General features: G+C 44.1%; 1 protein-coding gene across 3 annotated transcripts in view; it reads left to right on the top strand.

The window, feature by feature from the left end:
* Window positions 1–12959: 12959 nt before the first annotated feature.
* LOC116943880 (plexin domain-containing protein 1-like) overlaps window positions 12960–24430 on the top strand; it is a 49339-nt gene continuing 37868 nt past the window's right edge. The window contains exons 1-5 of one of the 3 annotated variants that reach the window (XM_076068131.1): window positions 12960–13133; window positions 14347–14397; window positions 16437–16582; window positions 20491–20643; window positions 22390–22459. In XM_076068131.1, the coding sequence (XP_075924246.1) occupies window positions 13025–13133; window positions 14347–14397; window positions 16437–16582; window positions 20491–20643; window positions 22390–22459 (529 nt within the window). In that variant the 5' untranslated portion in view covers window positions 12960–13024. The remainder of the gene's footprint in view (window positions 13134–14346; window positions 14398–16436; window positions 16583–20490; window positions 20644–22389; window positions 22460–24430) is intronic. The other 2 variants (XM_032957185.2, XM_076068130.1) reach the window with 2 other exon arrangements.

Genomic DNA, 24430 nt, shown 5'->3' on the forward strand with positions numbered 1-24430 from the left:
CGATGTGTGCAGGGCTGACAGTTGATTTCTACCTCTTGGTTATTTCTGAGAGGAGTTGCTGAAACGGGTTTTTTTTGCAGCAAAGCATACTGCAAATTTCGATATGAAATCCACTGCTGGATAAAGGCCTCCCTGTACAATGTCAGTTACGGGGCTTGTTTCAACTCACGGCGCTGGTCAGTGTGATGTGAAGAGGTGAGGTCCAGGACTTGTGCGCAGATATCACTCTCCACCTAATATTAGCTCTGGTGAAGAATCAAACTGAGGTCGTCAGATTAATAGTGCAGGCAATGAACCACCGTGCATGCCACTGCTCCAGTGCACCACCCATATGGTAATTAAGATCAAGCCGTTGTGTGTCACTGCTTATAGCATAAATTACAACGTCAATATATGTATATATAAAAGTATATATTCGTATGATTGGCAATATTTCCCCTGCAAAAGATATCGCTGACAGTGGGTTTGAACCTGAAAATCATAAATATGAGAACATAATGCAATGGAAAGTTACTGAAAATGACAGGATTCGTGTGTTTTTATAAGGTTATATGGAGGGTGAAGACTTTTTGTACAGTCTCGAAGCTGTAGAGCTGCTGTACGTGCTTCTCAGATTTGTCTTCCATCTGGACAGTATTTGGAAACATTTTCCTGAAGTTGGTAACTTGTTGCTGTAATACAACACCGGGTATGGAAATGTTTTACTCTTTCGTTCTTTCGGTAAAGTCACGTAGGTATAAAATAAATCACGACGTTTCGGAAGCAACACAAGCGTCTGTCATCAGGTGGAACAGCCACAGCAAGAAACAAATTGCTGTAGTGGGCAAAAGAGCTGCTTGTGACAAGAGGTTATATAAGGCAAGAGGGGGGAGGAGCCAGGGAGGAGAAATAGAGAGGGTGTGGGTGTGGGGTAGGGGGAGTGGGACTCTGCTACTTGCACCGCAAGTTCGACACAATGCCGGAGCTGGGCAGTGAGTGGGCCTGGGGGAGTAGAAGGCTGAAGAAACTGGAGATGCGGATATGAAGGCAAACTATAAAGCAGTTCAGGTTTTACCTGGTTAATAACATCCTTCCAATGATTGCTAAATTTGTATCCATCTTCTCGGTTGAAGTTATGTCTATGTTCAGATCTAGATTAGATGGCAATTTTTTTTAACTCTCACTTCAGGATTCTTTCAGCATCAACAAATCAACACTTTTAAACAAACCCTACTGGCTTACAGAATGTAAACTACATATTATTTGTAATGCCTTTATGGGAACAATTATTTTTTTAAACGAAGTTCAGAAAGTGTCGCTGAAAATAGTCTTAATATGAATTCCTGTGCCGATGCTGTGGATGAGTCTGGTAATGTTTTGGGATAATTAAAATAATATTCACTGTAGACTGTCAGCTTAAGGCGGGCTCAAAGTGCTTTGTAAATACTTCTTCCTTGTCTTCCATCCTTTCTGTAGTTAACGCACGATATTGTTTGGTAGCAATTTGAGTTAATTTATGTAACAATATAGCACGCGTGTGGCAACATGTTATATGCAGGCATCTGAGTCCCTTCAGGGTTCACAGACAAAACGGTAACTTTATATAGGCCGTGCAGAATATAAACTATTGCAATATTCATGTCATTATCTCAAAGATTATTCCGATTCAAACATTGCTTCATTTCAATATTGTATTTAGTTCTAAATGGTCTTAGTTATTGGTGAGTTTTTGTAATCGCCGGACTCCATAACAAATAAACAAAAAATACAAAAAATTGTCTTTGTGGTTCATTCGACAGAGTAAATAAGGAGTGAAAAGTGCCTCAATAGCTGCAGCCCCGACACGAATAATAATACCGAAATTTGGTGGACAATACGTTGTGTCTCAATCTAATAACTCTTTCTGGTTACTTTAACTCTATGTAGCATGTGCGACTTTCTGACATTAGGAAAAATGGGTTTCTTAGTAAGTGATGCCAAATAATTGAATAAGATGGAAAATATCAACAAAAATGGAGGAAATGAAATTACAGTAAGTAAACTGTGTCGCCTGCGCGATGGTCCAAATTTACCTTTATTACTGGTAGGAAACGTAGTGGACTGGAAGCCCAACCGGGATTAATTCTCACAGGAGGCAGGGGATTAATTGTGGATGTCTGTCCACGTGTATCCGGACATTCGGATATAAAAAAAAAATGGGAGGGGTAGGGCTGGGTGGAGAGGGGAGGGTAGGGAGGGGCTGGGTGGGGAGGGGCTGGGGAGGGTGGGGAGGGGTTGGGTGGGGAGGGTGGGGCTGGGTGGGGGGTGGGAGGGGTGGGGCTTGGTGGGGTGGGGCTGGTCACCCCGTGGTGCCCTTATAAAACGCAACGTTTAACCTGCTCACGCCGGCTTGTGCCCGCCCTCACAGTCGGGCATATTTGTGGAATACACTACGCTGCTGTTGACCCTGGCCACTGACCGAGCAACCAACGTTCCTACCAGCCCCCTCCGCAGGAATGTGTTTGTTTTACTTAATTGGACAACAGCAATCGTCTCCCCCCTTACAAAACACGTATCAAGACCTTGCAAACAGTCTTGAGACTCGGTAAACGAGAGTAATGTAATATAAAATGTAAATACCAACTGTATGTATGTTGAACTTCTTTTGCAGCATACGTAGCCAATCGTGTTAATTGGAGGTGCGGGAGAAGGAAGACATTACACAAAAGCAGCTTTAAAGAAATTCATTTTCAATCTAGATTTAAAAGTCCATCACTCCAGTGGCTTTCTAATATCGGAAGGAAGAGCATTCCAGATGGCCATGGAAGCGCATCTGAAAGCGCACGATGCAGTGACCACCGTCTTTGATGGCAGTCAGCCGAGGGGAGGACAAAGTAAAGACAACTCGTCAGTACAGTATAGACAATTGCTTACTCTTCTTATTAGGACCTTGAGTCACAAGACGGCATCATGCAAAGCATTGCGAGTGCAGTGTGGCTCTGGTCATGATGTCTATAAATTACCCTTCTCATGTATTATTCATCGCTTGTTTCCATCCGGCACACAGCTTTTCTATCTGATGAGTTTGTGCCATCGTATACTGAAAGTGTTCGAGTTGGTTTGTTGCATACGTTGTAAGTTTCTGCATCACCGACTGTGCCCACCTTATGTGCGCTGAGACGATCTCTTGAGTGTCATCTGGTCATTTCGGTGACAAAAGAGTTTGCTAGGTCATGCACCCAGTTATATTCTTCAGCTCTGCACACCTCATCATCTCCCCTATTTCCAAAATACATAAAAGAAAAGTGATGGCACATTTAATAGATCTGCCAGCGCAAAATGTGGTACCACTTTATAATTACAGTACCAATTTATATGGCCAATACGATTGAATAATTTGATAACCTACTACTTCCAAATGGTTATATAATTCACTGTTATTGGCCACAAATAAATTGAAACCACTAAAGTTATGCTAACCCTGGTGTCACTGGCAAGTGTAATATCTGATATTGGCTCATGGCCCAATAATAATAATACTGTACAGGGACTCATCGACTTACGAACGAGATCGTTTCCAGAGGTCTGTTCGTCAGTCGATTTGTCCGTAAGTCCAACTTTACTCCTGTCGATTCCAGATGTACGGCATGTACACTAAACACAGAGAATGGCTTTAAAAGTTGTATAATCTCCTGTAGATGTCACTTTATTCTTCATGTTCTGCAGATGTAGATGCCACAACTGCCATCTATTGCACGGCGGTTGAGCTTACGACTCTCGGTCCGAACAACGAACTGGACATACGGACAGGTTGGTTCGGATCTCGGAAAGGAGTCCATGTACAGTACTGTAAAACCTCTCGAAGCTGACCAGTGTAAAATAAATGCAATTGACGTGCATTTGTGAACTCGCAATTCTCGAGCCACAAGCGTGCCTGTTGTATGGAAGTTGGTGAACCCGTCTATGCCCCTGAATGCCTCGGTTAATGGCATGACTTGCTCGTGCGCTCTATGGTAATTTTACATTTAATTTGTTTAAGAGATATACGAAAATAACTTATTCACGCCCCGGCATAAAATCTGGCTTCCCCACCGAGTGAACCTTAGGGGCCGTCCATAAATGACGTCACGCACCTAGGGGGGGGGGGGGGGGGTCAGAAACTTGTGACGAGGGGGGGGCTTTGAGAAATGTGACGTCACATCAAAATGCGCACCTTTAAATTAATATAGACAACACGTTCTACTTAATTAAATATACTTTTTCATCAGTGTTTTCTCCTACGTCATCAGAGTGCAGCGCCACATTAAATACGCACGACAATGATAATAGTTTAAAGCGATTTGAAGCATGTTATTTTTTTTGGGGGGGGGGCAGAGCTTTGTGACGTCATATTTGAGGGAGGGTCTGACTTTTTGTGACGTCGTGTGACGAAGGGGGGGGGGGGGGTCAAAAATCGTCCAAAATCGCGTGACGTCATTTATGGACGGCCCCTAACATTTAAACCTCTGCTTTATGGAGTGACGCTTAATCACTCAGATTTCACTGTAGATTAGTGATTTTTTTATTTTATTGTAAATGAATTTGTAAATGAAAAAAAACTATCAATAGTCAAGTTTCATTTATTAGGTATAGCCCTGTGAGCCATGCGGCTCTTAAGTCGGGTGCCACCACAACAAACAAAATATGAATCTACATTGCAGAAAACTATTACACCACAACCAGACCAAATTAAAGCTATAAAAATCAATGTAACAACAGCAATCATAGGAACTGTGATTTTAAATTTAACAATAAACGATATACAAAACACGTACGACAAAACCTGCAGCCATAGCTGGCAGCACGACACTCCCAGTGTATGATGTGTGAGTGAGTCAGTGGTAGTGTGAGTCAGTGTATGATGTGTGAGTCAGTGTATGATGTGTGAGTCAGTGTATGATGTGCGAGTGAGTCAGCAGCAGCGCGAGTGTATGATGTGCGAGTCAGCGTATGATGTGTGAGTCAGCGTATGATCAGTGAGTCAGTATTAGGTTGAGTGAGTGTATGATGTGTGAGTCAGCGCACGATGCGTTAGCGCATGATGAGTGAGTGAGTGTATGATGTGTGAGCCAGTCTGCGGCAGTGTGAGTGAGTGTATGATGTGCGCGTGAACCAGCACACGTTGCGTGAACCTGTGTATGATGAGTGAATGGGTCAGTGGTTGTGCGAGTGTATGATGTGTGAGTGAGTCAGTGCATGATGTGTGAGTCAGTGTATGATGTGTGAGTGAGTCAGTGCATGATGTGTGAGCGAGTCAGTGCATGATGTGTGAGTGAGTCAGTGCATGGTGTGAGTGAGTCAGTGTATGATGTTAGTGAGTCAGTGCATGATGTGTGAGACAGTGCATGATGTGTGAGCGAGTCAGCGGCAGTGTGAGTGAGTGTATGATGTGCGAGTGAGCCAGCACACGTTGAGTGAACCTGTGTATGATGAGTGAATGGGTCAGTGGTTGTGCGAGTGTATGATGTGTGAGTGAGTAAGCGCATGATGAGCGAGTCAGTGCATGATGTGTGAGTGAGTCAGTGTATGATGTGTGAGTGAGTCAGTGTATGATGTGTGAGTGAGTCAGTGCATGATGTGTGAGTGAGTCAGTGCATGGTGTGAGTGAGTCAGTGTATGATGTGTGAGTGAGTCAGTGCATGATGAGTGAGTGAGCCAGTGCATGGTGTGAGTGAGTCAGTGCATGATGTGTGAGTCAGCGCACGATGCGTTAGCGCATGATGAGTGAGTGGGTGTATGATGTGTGAGCGAGTCTGCGGCAGTGTGAGTGAGTGTATGATGTGCGAGTGAGCCAGCACACGTTGCGTAAACCTGTGTATGATGAGTGAATGGGTCAGTGGTTGTGCGAGTGTATGATGTGTGAGTGAGTCAGTGCATGATGTGTGAGTCAGTGTATGATGTGTGAGTGAGTCAGTGCATGATGTGTGAGCGAGTCAGTGCATGATGTGTGAGTGAGTCAGTGCATGGTGTGAGTGAGTCAGTGTATGATGTTAGTGAGTCAGTGCATGATGTGTGAGACAGTGCATGATGTGTGAGCGAGTCAGCGGCAGTGTGAGTGAGTGTATGATGTGCGAGTGAGCCAGCACACGTTGAGTGAACCTGTGTATGATGAGTGAATAGGTCAGTGGTTGTGCGAGTGTATGATGTGTGAGTGAGTAAGCGCATGATGAGCGAGTCAGTGCATGATGTGTGAGTGAGTCAGTGTATGATGTGTGAGTGAGTCAGTGTATGATGTGTGAGTGAGTCAGTGCATGATGTGTGAGTGAGTCAGTGCATGGTGTGAGTGAGTCAGTATATGATGTGTGAGTGAGTCAGTGCATGATGAGTGAGTGAGCCAGTGCATGGTGTGAGTGAGTCAGTGCATGATGTGTGAGTCAGTGCATGATGAGTGAGTGAGTCAGTGTATGATGTGTGAGTGAGTCAGTGCATGATGAGTGAGTGAGTCAGTGTATGATGTGTGAGTGAGTCAGTGTATGATGTGTGAGTGAGTCAGTGTATGATGTGTGAGTGAGTCAGTGTATGATGTGTGAGTGAGTCAGTGTATGATATGTGAGTGAGTCAGTGCATGATGTGTGAGTGAGTCAGTGTATGATGTGTGACTGAGTCAGTGTATGATGTGCGAGTGAGTCAGTGCATGATGAGTGAGTCAGTTCATGATGAGTGAGTGAGTCAGTGTATGATGTGCGAGTGAGTCAGTGCATGATGAGTGAGTCAGTCAGTGTATGATGTGTGAGTGAGTCAGTGCATGATGTGTGAGTGAGTCAGTGTATGATGTGTGAGTGAGTCAGTGTATGATGTGTGAGTGAGTCAGTGTATGATGTGTGAGTGAGTCAGTGTATGATATGTGAGTGAGTCAGTGCATGATGAGTGAGTCAGTGCATGATGAGTGAGTGAGTCAGTGTATGATGTGCGAGTGAGTCAGTGCATGATGAGTGAGTCAGTCAGTGTATGATGTGTGAGTGAGTCAGTGCATGATGTGTGAGTGAGTCAGTGTATGATGTGTGAGTGAGTCAGTGTATGATGTGTGAGTGAGTCAGTGTATGATGTGTGAGTGAGTCAGTGCATGATGTGTGAGTGAGTCAGTGCATGATGTGCGAGTGAGTCAGTGTATGATGTGTGAGTGAGTCAGTGTATGATGTGTGAGTGAGTCAGTGCATGATGTGCGAGTGAGTCAGTGCATGATGAGTGAGTGAGTCAGTGTATGATGTGTGAGTGAGTCAGTGCATGATGTGTGAGTGAGTCAGTGCATGATGTGCGAGTGAGTCAGTGCATGATGAGTGAGTGAGTCAGTGTATGATGTGTGAGTGAGTCAGTGCATGATGTGCGAGTGAGTCAGTGTATGATGTGTGAGTGAGTCAGTGTATGATGTGTGAGTGAGTCAGTGCATGATGAGTGAGTGAGTCAGTGCATGATGAGTGAGTGAGTCAGTGTATGATGCGTGAGTGAGTCAGTGCATGATGTGCGAGTGAGTCAGTGTATGATGTGCGAGTGAGTCAGTGTATGATGTGCGAGTGAGTCAGTGTATGATGTGTGAGTGAGTCAGTGCATGATGTGTGAGTGAGTCAGTGTATGATGTGTGAGTGAGTCAGTGCATGATGTGCGAGTGAGTCAGTGCATGATGTGTGAGTGGGTCAGTGTATGATGTGCGAGTGAGTCAGTGCATGATGAGTGAGTGAGTCAGTGTATGATGCGTGAGTGAGTCAGTGCATGATGTGCGAGTGAGTCAGTGTATGATGTGTGAGTGAGTCAGTGCATGATGTGTGGGTGAGTCAGTGTATGATGTGTGAGTCAGTGCATGATGTGCGAGTGAGTCAGTGCATGATGTGTGAGTGGGTCAGTGTATGATGTGCGAGTGAGTCAGTGCATGATGAGTGAGTGAGTCAGTGTATGATGTGTGAGTGAGTCAGTGTATGATGTGTGAGTGAGTCAGTGTATGATGTGCGAGTGAGTCAGTGCATGATGAGTGAGTCAGTGCATGATGAGTGAGTGAGTCAGTGTATGATGTGCGAGTGAGTCAGTGCATGATGAGTGAGTGAGTCAGTGTATGATGTGCGAGTGAGTCAGTGCATGATGAGTGAGTGAGTCAGTGCATGATGTGTGAGTGAGTCAGTGCATGATGTGCGAGTGAGTCAGTGTATGATGTGTGAGTGAGTCAGTGTATGATGTGTGAGTGAGTCAGTGCATGATGTGTGAGTGAGTCAGTGCATGATGTGCGAGTGAGTCAGTGTATGATGTGTGAGTGGGTCAGTGTATGATGTGTGAGTGAGTCAGTGCATGATGTGCGAGTGAGTCAGTGCATGATGAGTGAGTGAGTCAGTGTATGATGTGTGAGTGAGTCAGTGCATGATGTGCGAGTGAGTCAGTGTCGGCTCCCTCTGCTCGCGCTGTCGCCCCCCCCACCCCGGCTCCGTCGCCCCCCCCCCCCCCCCCACTGGCTCCGTCGGCTCATGGTTCATTGAATGTTATTACTGCATTAATTATTATTGAGAGCGTTCACGGTGCATTTAGTAACTGGACAAGGTTGGTGTGCGTGTTGAGAGCAGTGGCCACCCGAGTTCGATTCCCGTTCACGGCCAACACCAAGTGACGATTATCTGAACAGGTCCTGCGTCTCCCGTAGGTCGACTCAGCTTCAAATGAGTACCCGGCACGGTGCGTAAACATCACCACCGGGGAGACAAAGGCGGCCGGGCGTGGTGTTGGCCACCCACCTCCTCGGTTGCCGTGCCGGCCTCCATAGGTGCTCGCAAACAGCACTTGCCCCAACAGTCTGTTACATGCTACGCGGGGGATCTTTGTCTTTTTATGTTCACCTTTACCAGCAGGTGGCGATAAAGCGGAGCGAGGCCACACGTGCACGGGAGCCTCTCAACGTGGCCCACGTTTCCACTCAAACATCAATTCCTCTCTGCCTCCTTTTTGTTATTGTCTACTGTATATTGTCTGTATTGTTTGCATCATTTTGTCTCATCAATATCGGCTCGTCTGCACTATTTAATTGTGTGCCCCTATGTTTAATGCTGTCGCCTGAAACTAAACTAAAAATATGTTTTATTTTACCAGGTGAGGCCCACATCATTTTTTCAGAAGCGACCTGGCCACAAATGATAGCTCAACGAAGTGGCTTATAATGTGGCAATTTATAGTAGTCAAATACTCCAAACGTATGTTTTGTAAATGTGTAGGGAAACACTGGAGGACCCGGAGAAAAATCCACGCAACCACGGGGAGAACATGCAAAATCCAAATATTCAGGGTCAGGATCCAACCTACGATCTTCTGTATGCCAGGCGAGGTAGTTAACATCTCCCCACCTTGGCACCCCTAAGCTGTTTCATGCTGTCTCAGTCAGTTCCACACTATGTCTTGTTTGTGCTATCTCATTCTGTCTTGTACTGTCTCATTCGGATACGAGGCTAGATCAATTAAAATACACTTCGTGAATAGAACAGTAACATTAATCTTATTTGATGCATGTATAACAGGCACAGGAGTGTATGTAATCATTCTTGAGATTGATATAATGGGATTCCGTAGACTCTACGGGAATGAAAATGAACTAAACGGGAACTCGTAGGGAAAGGGACCCCAGTAAACATGGAACGTTGGGTCGACGTTGGTATGTGATTGGATCAATGTTGGCTCAACGTGTCGTGTTTACTAGGACATCACATAGCAACGGATGGGAATAGGATAAATAATTTTGGGATGAGATAGGATGGGAATTGGGCCAGCAGGAAGGGTGGAAAGAATCATACCCAATGAGAATGGAGAAAGGAAATTATGATGATAATTTTTCTAATTTCCGACGGCACGGTGAAGTTCGCAACAAAAAATATTAACACTAGCTTATAGCAGAACATATGACAGCGTAGTGTCTCGAGGAATGTCTCTTCAGGGTGGAGAGAGCAAGGGTTGGAACATGGGCTGACGTGAAGGTTGGAGATTGCAGATTACACACTGGACCTGAGAAAACTGGGAACTTAAAACAAAAAGTTGGTAAGTGAACAACTGTCCATTAATAAGGAGTGCATATCAACCCAAACCAATCAAAGGCAAATATGCGAACATATATTTGAGTTAAATACCTAATTAAATGTTACAATAAATCTGTTCATATGTCAATTCAATACTGTTAATCAACTTTAAAATATCCCAGTTTTCTCAGGTTCCCCACAGTGTACTATGTGGTCTCCAACTTTAAGTCAGCCCATCTCCCTACTCCTTGAAGTAGGGCCATTGTCTAAAACGTCAGCCTGTCGTATATATTGTTTTACAAAGGCAGTGTTAATAACAAGTGGTGTGAGGGTTTGATTTGTGCTTGTACATCAATGTTATAGCAGTCCCTTCATGGTTTAATTTGCATCGTATTAACCGTTTTGCCTAACACGTTAGGTGCTGTGTAAGTTCCCGTATTAAATTATCTCAGAATCTCTGCTCTGAGAATCTCATGGGATGGGAACTGAGCGGGTTCAAAATAACTCACAAACACCTAGTTGTGAAAGACGCATGGCAGAAGATCCCTGGGTTTGATCTTCCACAAAGCTCATGGCCCACCCTAAACCACATCCACAAACCATGGCAGTAGATGCGGATACCTGATGCACAAATGGAAAATTAAAAACTCTCCAGTGTGCGACTGTGGTCATCCAGAACAGACCGTACAACATATAACGATGCAATGCCCCGATCCACAAATACGAAGAAGACATCTGGCTTGACCGCCTGAATGTGAAATTGTATCTGCATCTACATCAGACGTACGGAAGAAGAAGATAGGATAGGATAACACGAGGATGATTTTACTTTTTTTTTAATCAAACTCATGAGCAGCTTGATGAGCATGGAATGGAATTAGAATTTTGTTCCCTCGAATCATTACAAGACTAGACATCACTGTTCACAGAGTGCATATACTGTATTGTTTTTACTGGGCTTATACTGTATTTTCCTACGTTCCAGAGCCAAGGTTTTTACTCAAAGAGGTTTCTTTTGGAGAAAAGTGGTCAAATAATCTTGACATGTTTAGTTTAGATGTAGTCATATACTGTATCATAGTATTGAAGTTTATGAAACTAAATCAATTTGTTGCAAAACCGCCACAACATTTACAATTCTTACTCTCCAACACACCGGTGGGCTGAAGCAGTAAACTAATTGGCGCGTTTTGTTTACGTGACAAATCTTACCGGCTGTGTCGGGTGGTGGAGGGTTACAACACATTTATAATAACGCGATCTAACCCCAAAACCTTTATTATGAATAATATTGGTCGCGAAAGCCTACGTGGTGAACTGATATAGAGCGACGTTTATAGGACGAGGACATCTGTACAAAAATACATTGATAGTTCATCGAATTCTTCCAGCATAAATACGTATTCTGATTCTGACAATATGCAAATTTTAGGATCCATTCAGGGTGCATACGTGTATTGAAGACCCTGCACAAGTTCACCAATACCTGGCAACTGTCTGGTCACATGATGCATGGTGTGAATTAGGGATCTTGTATCAGTTCACGATGTCTCATACCTGGCAACTGTCTGGTGACATGATGCATGGTGTGTGTTAAGGATCTTGTATCAGTTCACGATGTCTAATACCTGGCAACTGTCTGGTCACATGATGCATGGTGTGTATTAAGGATCTTGTATCAGTTCACGATGTCTAATACCTGGCAACTGTCTGGTCACATGATGCATGGTGTGTATTAAGGATCTTGTATCAGTTCACGATGTCTAATACCTGGCAACTGTCTGGTGACATGATGCATGATGTGTGTTAAGGATCTTGTATCAGTTCACGATGTCTAATACCTGGCAACTGTCTGGTCACATGATGCATGGTGTGTATTAAGGATCTTGTATCAGTTCACGATGTCTAATACCTGGCAACTGTCTGGTCACATGATGCATGGTGTGTATTAAGGATCTTGTATCAGTTCACGATGTCTAATACCTGGAAAACTGTCTAGTGACATGATGCATAGTGTGTGTTAAGGATCTTGTATCAGTTCCCAATGTCTAATACCTGGCAACTATCTAGTGACATGATGCATGGTGTGTGTTAAGGATCTTGTATCAGTTCACGATGTCTCATACCTGGCAACTGTCTAGTGACATGATGCATGGTGTGTATTAAGGATCTTGTATCAGTTCACGATGTCTAATACCTGGAAAACTGTCTAGTGACATGATGCATGGTGTGTGTTAAGGATCAGTTCACGATGTTATGACACAAGGTAAATTGTCCAGTGGCGACATTTCCGACTGTAGGACTGCCTTGCGACATGTAGTGACTTTGTGAGGTTCGTTTGGCGACTTTTCGCTTTTAGGTCGAAACCTTTCCAAAAATGTGCTTCTAAACGTATTTCATTTTGCTGGATAATACGGCATTGGTCTTTAAAGCCAGTAGGATTGTCCGGCTATTGCTTAAACATGTATTATTTACGGGGTATCAAGTTTCCCCCAGTGCATGAGAGTGTGTGTACGGGTTATTGCTTTTTTTACATTAAACGGGGTTCCACAGTTCACATATGGGGCCCTCTTGCCAACAGCATCTGGTTAATCCAGCCGCATTTGTTTAACATGCTTGGCTGCTTATGAGATCCCAGGACAAATTTGAAACCGGTTCAGAGTTTTGCTTGCTTGGGCGGCAAGGGGAGGGGGTCTGGAAAGCCAATGATAAAATATCCTTGAGAGACTCAAATATAATTCACGTAAGGCGACACAGACCGCAGTTGTGCTTTGTTTCGCATTCGCCCGGGCAAACTGAACGCAGCCCTCGTGTTTAACGACGGGCAAATGGGACTCTGCGACGTTTGGGAGCGAACCGCGCTACCGGAGAGCTGAGCACACGGACGCCACAAATCTCTGGGTCCGTGTTGGCTTTTGACGAGTTGCAAAACCGGCTCACGCCACAAGGCGCCCCCCTCCCCCACCACCACCACCGAGCGTTTAAAAGGCTGCTGCGGTGTACGAGGAGGGCGCATTGGCAGGAGGAGCAGCAGCAGTAGCATCACGGTCATGAGGTCCCTGCATCTGCTTCGCACCTCCACCACCACCGCACTGCCACTGCTGCTCTGGGCATGGCTGCTGCTGCTGCTGGCTTCGTTCTCCGTAGCTGGCGGCGCAGGTGAGGGTTTGTTGACTGGCTGGCCACGTTTGTTTCTGCCGCGCCGAGAGATCGAGCGTCGATCGTCGGGTAACCCGGTTTGGGTAGAACGGGGCGGCTTAAAGGCTCCGGGTTTTTTTTTTGTCCCACTTAAAATAACGTGGGTTAAGATTCATAGATTTTTTTTTAAATGTTGATTTGAAGCTTGCGTGACTGCAGGAATCCATACTCATTTGGTTATTTCGGTAAAGTCACGTAGGTATAAAAAAATGTTTAAGACTTGCCGTGAACATCTGCATCGGCAGATCTTCTCTCTCTCTCTCCCCCGTGTTCGTGTGGCAATAATTTGCAGCGAGATCTTGGACTTGATAATCGCGGGTTTTTCTGCAAAGAGTTGATGGACATCGGCCGACTGGGGCATCTGCCTTAGTTTGTTTGGTATGTATATAAAGGGTCGTTTAATTGAACCCCGTAACATAATTTTTGTTTGCTCGTTCATTTCTATATTTTCACGCGCAATATACAGCCCCATTACGTTTTAGAGAATGAAATACGGGGCTGGGCAGGGCGGGGGGTGTCACAAGACATCTGGACCATACACCCTGTCTGTTGAACTTCTTTCGCACCGTACGTAGCCAGCCGTGCTACTCGGATGTGCGGGGGAAGGAGGACACCCAAACCCCTGAAAGTAGTTCTCAGGGTTCGGGCGACTGCGCACAGGTAAGCCGAGGATGGCAGCGGGGACATGGGCCAGGCAGTTTGACGATGATGATGATGATGGACTATGGTTGTAGTAGTAGTAGTACTCTCTGGTTATTTCGGTAAAGTCAAGTCGGTATAAAAAAATGTAAAAAAATCACGACGTTTCGATTGCAACACAAGCACTCATCATCAGGTGGGAAAACCACAGCAAGAAAAAATGTTTTTTTTGCTATGTAACATCTTACCACGCCATCTCTCTCCCACTTCAGCAAAAAAATTATATTGCTCTGGTTTTCCCACCTGATGATGATTGCTTGTATTGCAATCGAAACGTCGTGATATTTAAAAAAACAAGTTATACCTACGTGACTTTACCGAAAGAACCAGAGAGTATGGATTCCTGCAGTCACGAAAGCTTCAAATCTAGGTTGTAGTAGTAATAGTTGATGATGGTGGTTGTCGTAGTAGTAGTTGGTGATGGTGGTTGTAAATGGCTTAATGTCTCCTTCGATACATTCTGGGACGCTGCCAGACCGGCTTACCACAAGAATGATTGTAAGGCACCACCACGAGAGTGAAAAAGGTAGGCCTGTCCGTGATCTATATTATTGTTGTACCCTATAACCTCCAAAATCGCATGAACAGGTTTGTTGCAAAGCCATTCGTGGGATGCATGTGGCGGACCAAAGTCATTCGCAGAAAAACTTTGCGGACAGTTCCGGCTGAAACGAATCGCTTGGTACTTGGTAGCCCGTGCCAGAAAGGTCTGGCAAAGTTTGGCAGCAAGGGCTTGGTGCATTTTTGCCAAACGTCTCGGTTAAGCCATGGTAGTACCTGGCCACCTTGTAATGTTTTGTGCGGTGAACGTATTTCGCACGCGACGATGCACTGTTGCATCGTTGTCGTCGAAAGGCAAAGGGCTTGAAACTTTTTTCGGAGCCACGCTGTATCTTGAAAATCCTCCCTGCTCCTGTGTACTAACACACGTGGCCGTCGGAAATGTCAACCGCTGCAGCTACCTCCTCGGATAGTGACTCGCCTGTGTGCATGCAGTGACATCATCGTCGCGCTCTGTGACATCGTCAGTGTGGTATTGAAATTGTTTGTATGTTGAACTTCTTTCGCATGTTACGTAGCCGATCGTGATTATCGGAGGTGCGGGGGAAGGACAACAAATTCAACGTAAGAAGCGGTTCTAAATAAATTTGGTTTTCAACCCTCAATTTAAAAGTGCAGTTCTCTTGCGGCTTTCTAATATCGGAAGGAAGAGCATTCCAGACGGCCACAGAAGTGCATCTGAAAGGGCGCGCTGCGGTGACCGTCTTTGTCCGATTGCACCTCCATGAAAAAAATAAGCATTGCTTATCCTTGTTGGTGAGTGGTAATTTGAAGCGATTTGAGGAATAATTTGGGAATAAACTGGATTTACCTGTGGTTTGGTCAAAATAATTGCAAGTCTGAACTGCGGGTTCTTAATTGGATTTTTGACTCGTGCTGTAAGAGCAAACATTATTTATCGACTATGGATATCTGGATTTATATAAACATATATACTTTAATAAACATGCATTTAGGAAGCAGGTATTAAGAAAAATGTTGTAACGTTCTGACCGACCCCTACTGGACATCTGTGAAAAATAACTTTATAACTCATCGGATTCCTCCAGTATAAATATATATTCTGATTTTGATTTATAAAATGCATTTTTCTTTTCATCGTATAAGGAGTAGTTTTGTCCGACTTACAAAAATCCCGTGATTAGAATACAGGGGGGGGGGGCAAGCCCCAAGTTTTTGGACCGGGGAGCCAAGCCGAGTTACGATGACCCCTCGAGAGCCTTCCCTAGGCCCCTTTGGCCACTCGACATGGGCCCCCATGGCTGCGTTCCCCCAACGTCAAAATCGTTCCCACTTGCTGGATATGGAATTTGGTACGTATTCGCACCTCCGATTATAGCACGGTTGGATTCGTACGGTGCGAAAGATGTTCAACATTCCTACATACATTCTCGAGACTCTTATTCAGAAAATAGACTGCGAACCTTTTGATGGCGTTGCCCTCTGCTCCGTGTCTTATTTGGTAACATTTGAATACCACATTTACAGTTTTAACGTCGGTGAGCGTGTTGGGAAATTGGTGTGGTAAGTTCAGTTGTGGGAATATTTGTTTCTTTTAGTCTTTCATTATAATTTTTCTCCATTTATACGCATTCCTTTTCACTCAGAATAATGTCTGTCAACTATGCAAAAGCAAAAAATTACCACAATTTTTTTTTAAATTAAATTATTCAGATGAATAGTGTAAATTGTATGGTTGTGGTCCACATTGTGAATGGTGTGTCATTTACCTATCCGCAAAACTGCTTCTATCCAAGTGCATGTGATGCAGGCAAATCATCTGATCCCAAAGCATTATTTTACGTAAAATATTAATAATATTAGCTGGTAAGGACCAAAAATCATCTGCATGTCCGTCCTTTTTCCATGACAGACGTTTTCATTTATTCAGTGTTGGGTGATCAGGGTTAATTGACCTCGGGCAAGGGATATTTGCAGATATATTTCAGACGCAGTCGCTCTCTTATTTTTTTTATTACATGTTGTGTGCGTCCTTGTGCTCAGATGTGGGCTTGAACGATACATTTCTGGACGTGTCCCTGCACGCCGAGCGGAATCGACACTGGCCTTCCTGGTTCTCCACCTTCCAGGCCCCGGAATCGATTCCAACTGACCCCACGTGGACTTCCGGTGCCACGGACAAAGTCGTGGTGGGTGTTGCTTTCCTCCACGAGGGCAGCGGTTGCGATGATCCAGTCCTTAAATAAATAAATATAGAAGTCCAAACTCTGCTTTCGGCTGCCACAACGCCATGTTGGTCTTGGAGGTGGATTGACCATTCTTCACCACGCGGGTCAATGTGTGCTGATGAAAGCTGGGTGCCCAGGACTTGTTCAGATGTCGCGCTATTAAATGAATTGAGCTTCGGTCATTTGGTTTTCATACTGAAGTTGTGCTTCCGATTCCACTTTTTGTGGGTTATACGCCGTATTAAGACATTTAACATAAACAAAATCATTACTAATTAATATAATCTAGCCTTTAGCCCTTGGTGTGCCAAATTCCAAGAACAGATGAAGGATCTATTTTATCTTTAACAATTCTGTATTATATACAATGCCTTCTCGCTCGCTACCAAGGTTCATATGGAAATATTTCTTTTCCCAGACAACAAAAGCCTCATCTGCAGAGTTGTACTTAATATTATTACTTAATGGAGCTTTAGCGCACTGTTAATACAGCTGACTATTGACCAAATCGCCCAGGATGTGCTCGCTTTCATCGGAGCTTGATGGCTAACGTTGAGCCCTGCGTAGTGTTTGAATGGTCGACTACCATTCATAAACAGGTTGCCATAGGTGGCTGTGGTGCTTGTGCAGTGGTTGGCAGAGGGCACTGGCGTGAAACCCATTGTACTGAATTCTATGCTCCCATGTGCATGCTCCCCACTGTCGCCAAACCGCACCGCTCTGCGTGGTGACGTATGGCTGTTATTCAGCAGTGCATTCACAAATGACTGTGCATGTGCGTGCAGCTGGGGAAGGTGATGCGTGCACGGTGAACCCTGTAGACTCTTGGCTACTTTGTAATTTAACACGGGAGAATTCACGCGGGCAACCTCTCCGCGCTCACTTCGGCATCCTCCTACGCACCGGTGTTTTTCTTTGTTTAATTTGACTCTATTAAAGTTAGGCTTTGTTCATGTTTGACAAACTCCAAATTTTGCAAACAACATTCTTTCTATTTTAGTGTAGTTAATTGTGGCTCTACTGTATTTAACGTTGCATTTCTCTAGTGTAGGTCCTTAGTGTTTAGTCTGGAAAGCAAACTTGATATTTCATGAAATCTTCCTATCATGGTACATAAGTATTTTCACAGTTTTTAAACGGGGATGTTTTGGGAGCATGCTGTTTTATCATCTTTGTAATTGGTTGATGGACTCTGACTTGTCTAGATGGGCATACTGTGGTGACTGCAGAAAATAGGGTTTAATGCAGCCACAAATGGACAGGTCTGGGGAGCATCTTGTACTTTTGGCAGCATCAGTGGGGGGTTTTTTTAGACTGATATTATATACTTAAGTTCCATCCAAAGTTATCAGATTTATATTATTAAAACACCAGTGCATTAATGATGTTCAGCATTCATTTGTTATCTATTTGGATGACATTCCCAATCTATCTGGTAAATTTGTAAAAAGACGAATGAATTGGCTGAGAACATCTTATTACGTGCACCTTGTGTTTTGTGGATTGTACTGCTTTTTGATTCAGTTTGCATGAATTACACACTTTAAAACGGTGATTATTCATATATACATGTTAAAACACCACATTTGTCAGTAACACTGCAGCCATCAAATAAAAAGTAATCTGGCATTTCAGACTGGCCCTTTTTTATCATAGCACAGACAGGACGGAAGGGCAAAGTTTGTAGAGGTTAAAAAATGCACTTAACACCAGGGGCCTAATGAGAATTAAATCCATAAAATCTTATCTGCAGTTTTTAAATCATCATGTGAATAGTTACTTAACAGTAGCTATTGGGTAACATACAAAACCTTCAAAAATCACGAAGCATTGCTAGAGAAACCATTATTATTGATGTGCCATGCAATCTCTACTTGGTTCTGAAATTTGAAGTTATGTACAGCGTCTGAAATTCCGTCACAAACCATGGAGTCAAGAGTTTGTATACGTTGAACTTCTCTCGCACCATACGTAGCCAACTGTGTTAAGCGGAGGTGCAGTTTGTGGTGCACTTTTTCACAATTAGGATTTCGTGTAGTCGCAAAATTGCAACTTGCGTTTATATTGAAATGTACATGAGACGCACAAATGTCACAATTATTTCCATTCCAGGAATGCTTAAGACAATTGTTCGTGTCCTTGATTTAAAGCAGTTTGAGATTGTATGATGAAAGGCACGATACTAAATAATGCAAAACTCCACCGACCCCCCCCCCACCCGACACCGTTTCACCAAACCACATTGACTAGCGTAGCGAAGTATGGTCAATCATCCGCCAATGGCTGACATTGTGTGAGGGCATCTGTTTTCATCAAGCAGCGGATTAACAAAGGACTGTAACCGGGTCTGGTTGCTCAGCGGTGAAGTGAGCGGGTCCGCATCTGAAGGTCGCGAGGTCAAATTCCACTTGGGGTTAACTCGACCCATCATCCGTTTTGGGGTCAATAAAATAGATACCACTTTGTGGGGGGCGGAACGTCAACGGTGGTTTACTTTGGATAAACTCGCCATCTGAAGCAGGAGATTGAGTACTGCCTCGGTGCTCATTGGAGCAGGAAATCTCTTTGATCACTTTTTGACTTTTTGTAACTAGCGGGGTATCTGGGAGCAATCTAATCCACACTGGCCTGGGATGTGAAGAAATCGGCCTTGGCTGAGCGTGTTGTGAAGTGTGGGCACCATATGGACTCTCTGCTAAAGCAACTATTAATTTGTTATTGTGCTCCTAACTGGACAAAAAGTAGCTTTACTTATCGTTCATATTTGTTTAGTTTTTGAGTCACGCACAGTGGTCACATTTGTGAGACTGCATGCACAGTACCAGTACACACTCATGAGGGTGCTGTAAATGTTGTGCCAAGCATATGCATAATTTTGGAGCTCTTTTCACCGTACCATAGCCAACCGTGCTCATCGGGAGGTGTGGGGGAAGGACGGCATAAACAAAAGCGGTTCTAAAATCTCACCAGAGGGATGGTAATGCCGTTTCCCTTCTCGGCGGTTTTCACCTCGAAGGACGCGAGTGGCGATGAGTGGTGCCATGTCTCGGAGCGAAACGGACACCGCACATCAGATGCTTCACTTTGCCCAATATCCCTCCCTGGGGGGTCAATAAAATTAGTCCTGCTTTGTGGCCAAGACAACGGTGGATGCCATGGGAATGTGGAATTACCACTACTGGCTCGTCAGGGCTGTAAACGCTAGATGAGCGCACCGCCTCATTGCTCCAATTTGAGCATGACATCTCCTTTTGAAGTGCACCGAAGGTGAACTGATGGAATTTAAATTTGAGTTGAGGCCACTGATAAAGAAAACTCAATGTTTGTCAACTGCCTGAAAAAATATGAGTAGGCGACGTTTGCGGGGCCATGGATTGTTTTCAGTGTTTCGGGTTGAGGTTTTTTGCTGCAGTGGTAAAACCCCATTGGGCAATAAATGCTCATGTTTGATAGGGAGCTGGTTATACAATACAAACATGGTTACAGCCATAGAAAAGTAAACATACAAATAAAGCGACCTAAAAACAACTGCATCGTCAAGTTCTGAATGGCAATGTCGTCCATGATCTTGGTACAACTCGTGTAAAAAAAAAAAATGCAAGGCTCCTAGAAAGGTAGGTTTTTTTGAGAGCAGTGGTGAGTGCACGAGAATTTGAGTTTTGTAAAAGCTGTAGATTGTCTCGCCACCGTGGGCAGGCGTGCACAGCAGAGTTGTATCTTTGTTGAACTTCTTTCGCACCATACGTAGCCAACCATGATAATCGGAGGGTTGACTCGGGCCTCAAAGGCTTTTGTGCCCTGGTGGGTTCATTAGTTCCTGGTGAGGGTTGGAGCGTTGTCCACAATCGTCGTCTGCCATCTATCCGCAGGACAACCAGCACACGTACTACGTGTCGCGCCTGTACGGCTCTGGCGACCGGCGCGCTCGCGAGATGTGGGTGGGCCTGGACGGCACCGTGGACGGTTCGCCAGGTGGAGTCCGAGCTCACGAGTCTCTCTCCGGAGGATACAGGCAGGCTGTGGTAAGCTTTTACAGACTCATGGTGGTAATCGAGATGACCACTACCACCACTACTACTGCTTCCACCCAGTCAAATATAACTGTCGGACGCTGCATTATTTTTAAGGTTGAAACTATTGCATGCTTGGGAGTAAATATTCCACGTTGTTTTAAGTGTATAATGTGAATGGGACGTGACTATACAAATGTTTGTCTGGGCAACTTATACGTCATTAGTAGGGCCAGGATTCTCCATCCTGTTGGTGAGGTTTTTTTTGTTTTGCATGAGCAATAAACGGTTACCAAAGCAACTTGCCAATTTGCTCGAAATAAATGTACCGTATTAAATAGCCATTGTCTCCGTGTTCTATATAAAACTCCAGTGTACAATGTGGGTTTTGGCAGATGTTCCTTAACCGGTTGGCTCTTTTGCTCGCACCCCTTAAGATCCTTTGAACATTCTTTGTTTGAATGTTCTAAGCAATGCATGTAACACTGGATTTTTTAACACTAGCTAGGAACTCACTTTTTAAATGTATATAACTCCAAGTTGTTTATGGCTATAAATGAATACATGACATCAGCACGAGAAAAAAATAAACTAGACCTCACGTATGGTTATTAATGAAAACATTGCATGAGCATGTGTCGCTGTGAAAGATATGGTGCCCATATGGCATGTAGTTGAACTTTTAATAAGGCACCAACGTTTCAGATTCTTTAGGCGGCCTCATGCCTTCATTGGAGGCCTTTTGGTCAAAATATTGAATCTTTATTTTTTTATATTCACGAATGAATATTGTGGCGTGTGGAACTCTCAACTAAAGTTCTTCAGAAACAAATGACAAGTTCTTCTTTGGATCTTTTGGGACGACAGTTCTGTTCTTTCATCTGATGAAGGCTACTTGTGTTGTGGCCGAAACGTCGTGAGAATTTTATTGTCTTATTTTATTCTCATTCTACGTGACTTCACCGAAAGAACCAAAGAAGATGAATCCTTGCAGTCACGAAAGCTTTAAGTCGAAATGACAAGTTATTTAGTTTGTTCTTGTCCTGACAGTTCATTAAACACAAACGGCTGTTCTTCAGGTTAATGGACAGCCCTTCTGTCAATCCACTGGCTTTCCCCATACCGTGCGGGGGGGGGGGGGTTATTTGTCCATACCTCACCACGCTGGTCAGTGCGGTTCTTAAGGTGAAGGCGGGGGAAAGCGTGAAAGCTGTAACATGCTACGGTGGCACGACAGAGTGTTTGTGGTGCTCCACCGCCGTTTGTTGTGCCAAGCGTTGCCCCCCCCGCAGCAGCTCGGAGAAGCCCGCTTGGCGGCATGGCGGCTGCGCCATCTTAGCGACTCTCCGCGCTCGATTCCTAATTGGCTTCTGCGATTCGATGAGATCGGTTGCCTCCCAGGTGATTTTGGTGACAAGCCATCGATGTTTTTCATTTTTGAAGGCATGGGTTTAACATGCAGGCTTTCACGACCAATATTATGCATGTTAAAAGTTTTTTTTTGTGGGGGGGGGGTTAAATCGCGTCAATGTGAACGTGTCATTAACCCGCCACCACCCGACACAGCCAATTATTAAGGCTTGTCACGTAACCAAACGAGCCGTTTCGTTACTAATTGTGCTAGCCCAAATAACCTTTTATGGATACATGAATGGGTTAATTAATTGCGTTTTTCAGTACAAGCAAACGTGTGCAGTTCAGTGATGTTGGCAATTGTTTAATTGTGGCTGAACTTATTCCTTGTAATATTCATTGCAGAATGTGAATTTATCTTTTGCCTTTCCTTACTATGGACACGATCTGCATTCGGTGACTCTCGCCACAGGAGGTAAGGCCATATACCCCCCCCCCCCCCCCCCCCCCGCGTTATTAACTCTTTCAAAAGTATTTCACTTGGATAATCCCTTGTAGATGAAACGTCCCATTTGCAAAGAATGTTTGTGGTGTCCGCTGACAACATACACGGCAAAGGCGTAATGACACTTATACAAACATCTTAAGTTCACGCAGTATGCATTTATACCATAAACATTGTACCCGGTCAAAAGCACCAATAAGTCCATAATTAGATGGTGGACACTGCTGGTTTATTTAACGGCCCAGCTGCTTGAACCTAATTGCAGCAATTGTCAATCTGTTTTTAAAAAAATTGAGACCGTGTCCTTAAAATAAATCACGTGTTATGAAGTTTCCTCAATTTTTTGTTATTTTAACATGGTTGAGCGATGGTCAATACTCTTCGCCTTGGAAATTGTTTTTTCTCCAAAAAAAATAATTAAATCTGATTCTGTAAAATGGTTATTAACGTTTACAGTCGGTTAACTGTTGGCTAATGATCTCTTAAAGCCATGTCTATCACCGAGGTTATTTTGCCATACTTCATGCTGGTCAATATTGGTTGGTGAGGAGTGGCGGGGAGCAACAAGAACTGTTTCGGATATCACTTGCCATTCTAGTTTAGTTGTGGCTGAGAACTTCATAGCATATATCACCATCTACTGCAGCACCTTACAGTACACTGCGTGTGTATATGTAGATCAAGGTAGCGGTTAGCATGCCACACTACGAACCTTGCGACCCGAGTTTGATTCCCAGTTGCGGCCAACACCGGTGAGGTCAATTTGAACCGGTCCTGGGCCTCCCCAAGTTGACCTCCAAATGAGTACGTGGTGCGGTTTGTGAAAATATTGCCACTGAGGAAAAATAGGTGGTCGGGCGTGGTGCTGAACATCCACGCCCTCGTAGTGCTATGCCGGCCTTCATAGGTGGTGCTTGCTCACAGCACTTGCCCCCACTCTGTTAAGGCGATACGGGAGATCTTTGTTATAATTCAGTAGGCTCACATGACATTGACTTTTCCAAGACAGAGGTTCTTTGTAAGCCATCTGGCTACCATGAGAGATTCGTTCATGAGGCTATCCACATACAAGCACAGAGGCAATTTCAACCTAGAAGATGGATTCTGGCTTGGCAATCATTGGAAAGATTTGATAAACCATTTCAGGTCTTAATTGATTGTTCACGCTTACAGTGGCTTTCGGACAGTATACATTAATTTTTCGTCTCCCCCCTACTCTTTTCAGAACATAGATGGACTAGTCCTTCTAAATAAACTGCCAAATCGCTGCGCGTGGCGCTGACGTTTTTTTATAAATAAATACACCTTAAAAAATAAATTAATTAATGCAAACCGACACACCTGATGACGACCGTTTGTGTTATGGTCGAAACGTCGTGAGAATTTTTATTGTTTTATATTTATTTTATTGTTTCCCTTCAACGTGACTTTACCGAAAGAGCTAAGAATATGAATTACTTCAGTCACGAAAGCTTTAAATCAAAAGGTAGTGGAATGTCAACATTACCATAACATGGGCTAAGATTGGCCGTAAGCCAACCATTCTTCCCTTTCCACATCAATTTTGATACTAATTTTATTGACTTCAGAAAGATGAGTTGACTCCAGACTGGGATTTTAATTCGCAACATTCCAAATTGCTGGCCGAATGCTTCAGCCATACTGTACTCAAAGTCCAGTGAGTTTTTACGCGTACGTTTAAGTTATCAGTTCGAGTGGCATCTGAAGTTCCTACATTTTTACATGATAGGTGTATTTTCTTTTCTTTTTATTTAAAAAAAGCTTGTTTTTAGGGATAGCTTTTATCCCAACAGAGCTCGGCAATGTTCACCCAAAGTTTTGATGACACCTGTTACATTCAAGTGAATCGCTATCATTTACCTGCTCTGTGGCTGCTCCGAAGATGGCTGTTGAAAGTCCGCAAGTGGTTTTGTGATTTTA

This window comes from Petromyzon marinus, chromosome 19 (assembly GCF_048934315.1).
Source record: "Petromyzon marinus isolate PM22_M1 ecotype Great Lakes invasive population chromosome 19, UKy_Petmar_22M1.pri1.0, whole genome shotgun sequence".
NCBI lineage: Eukaryota > Metazoa > Chordata > Hyperoartia > Petromyzontiformes > Petromyzontidae > Petromyzon > Petromyzon marinus.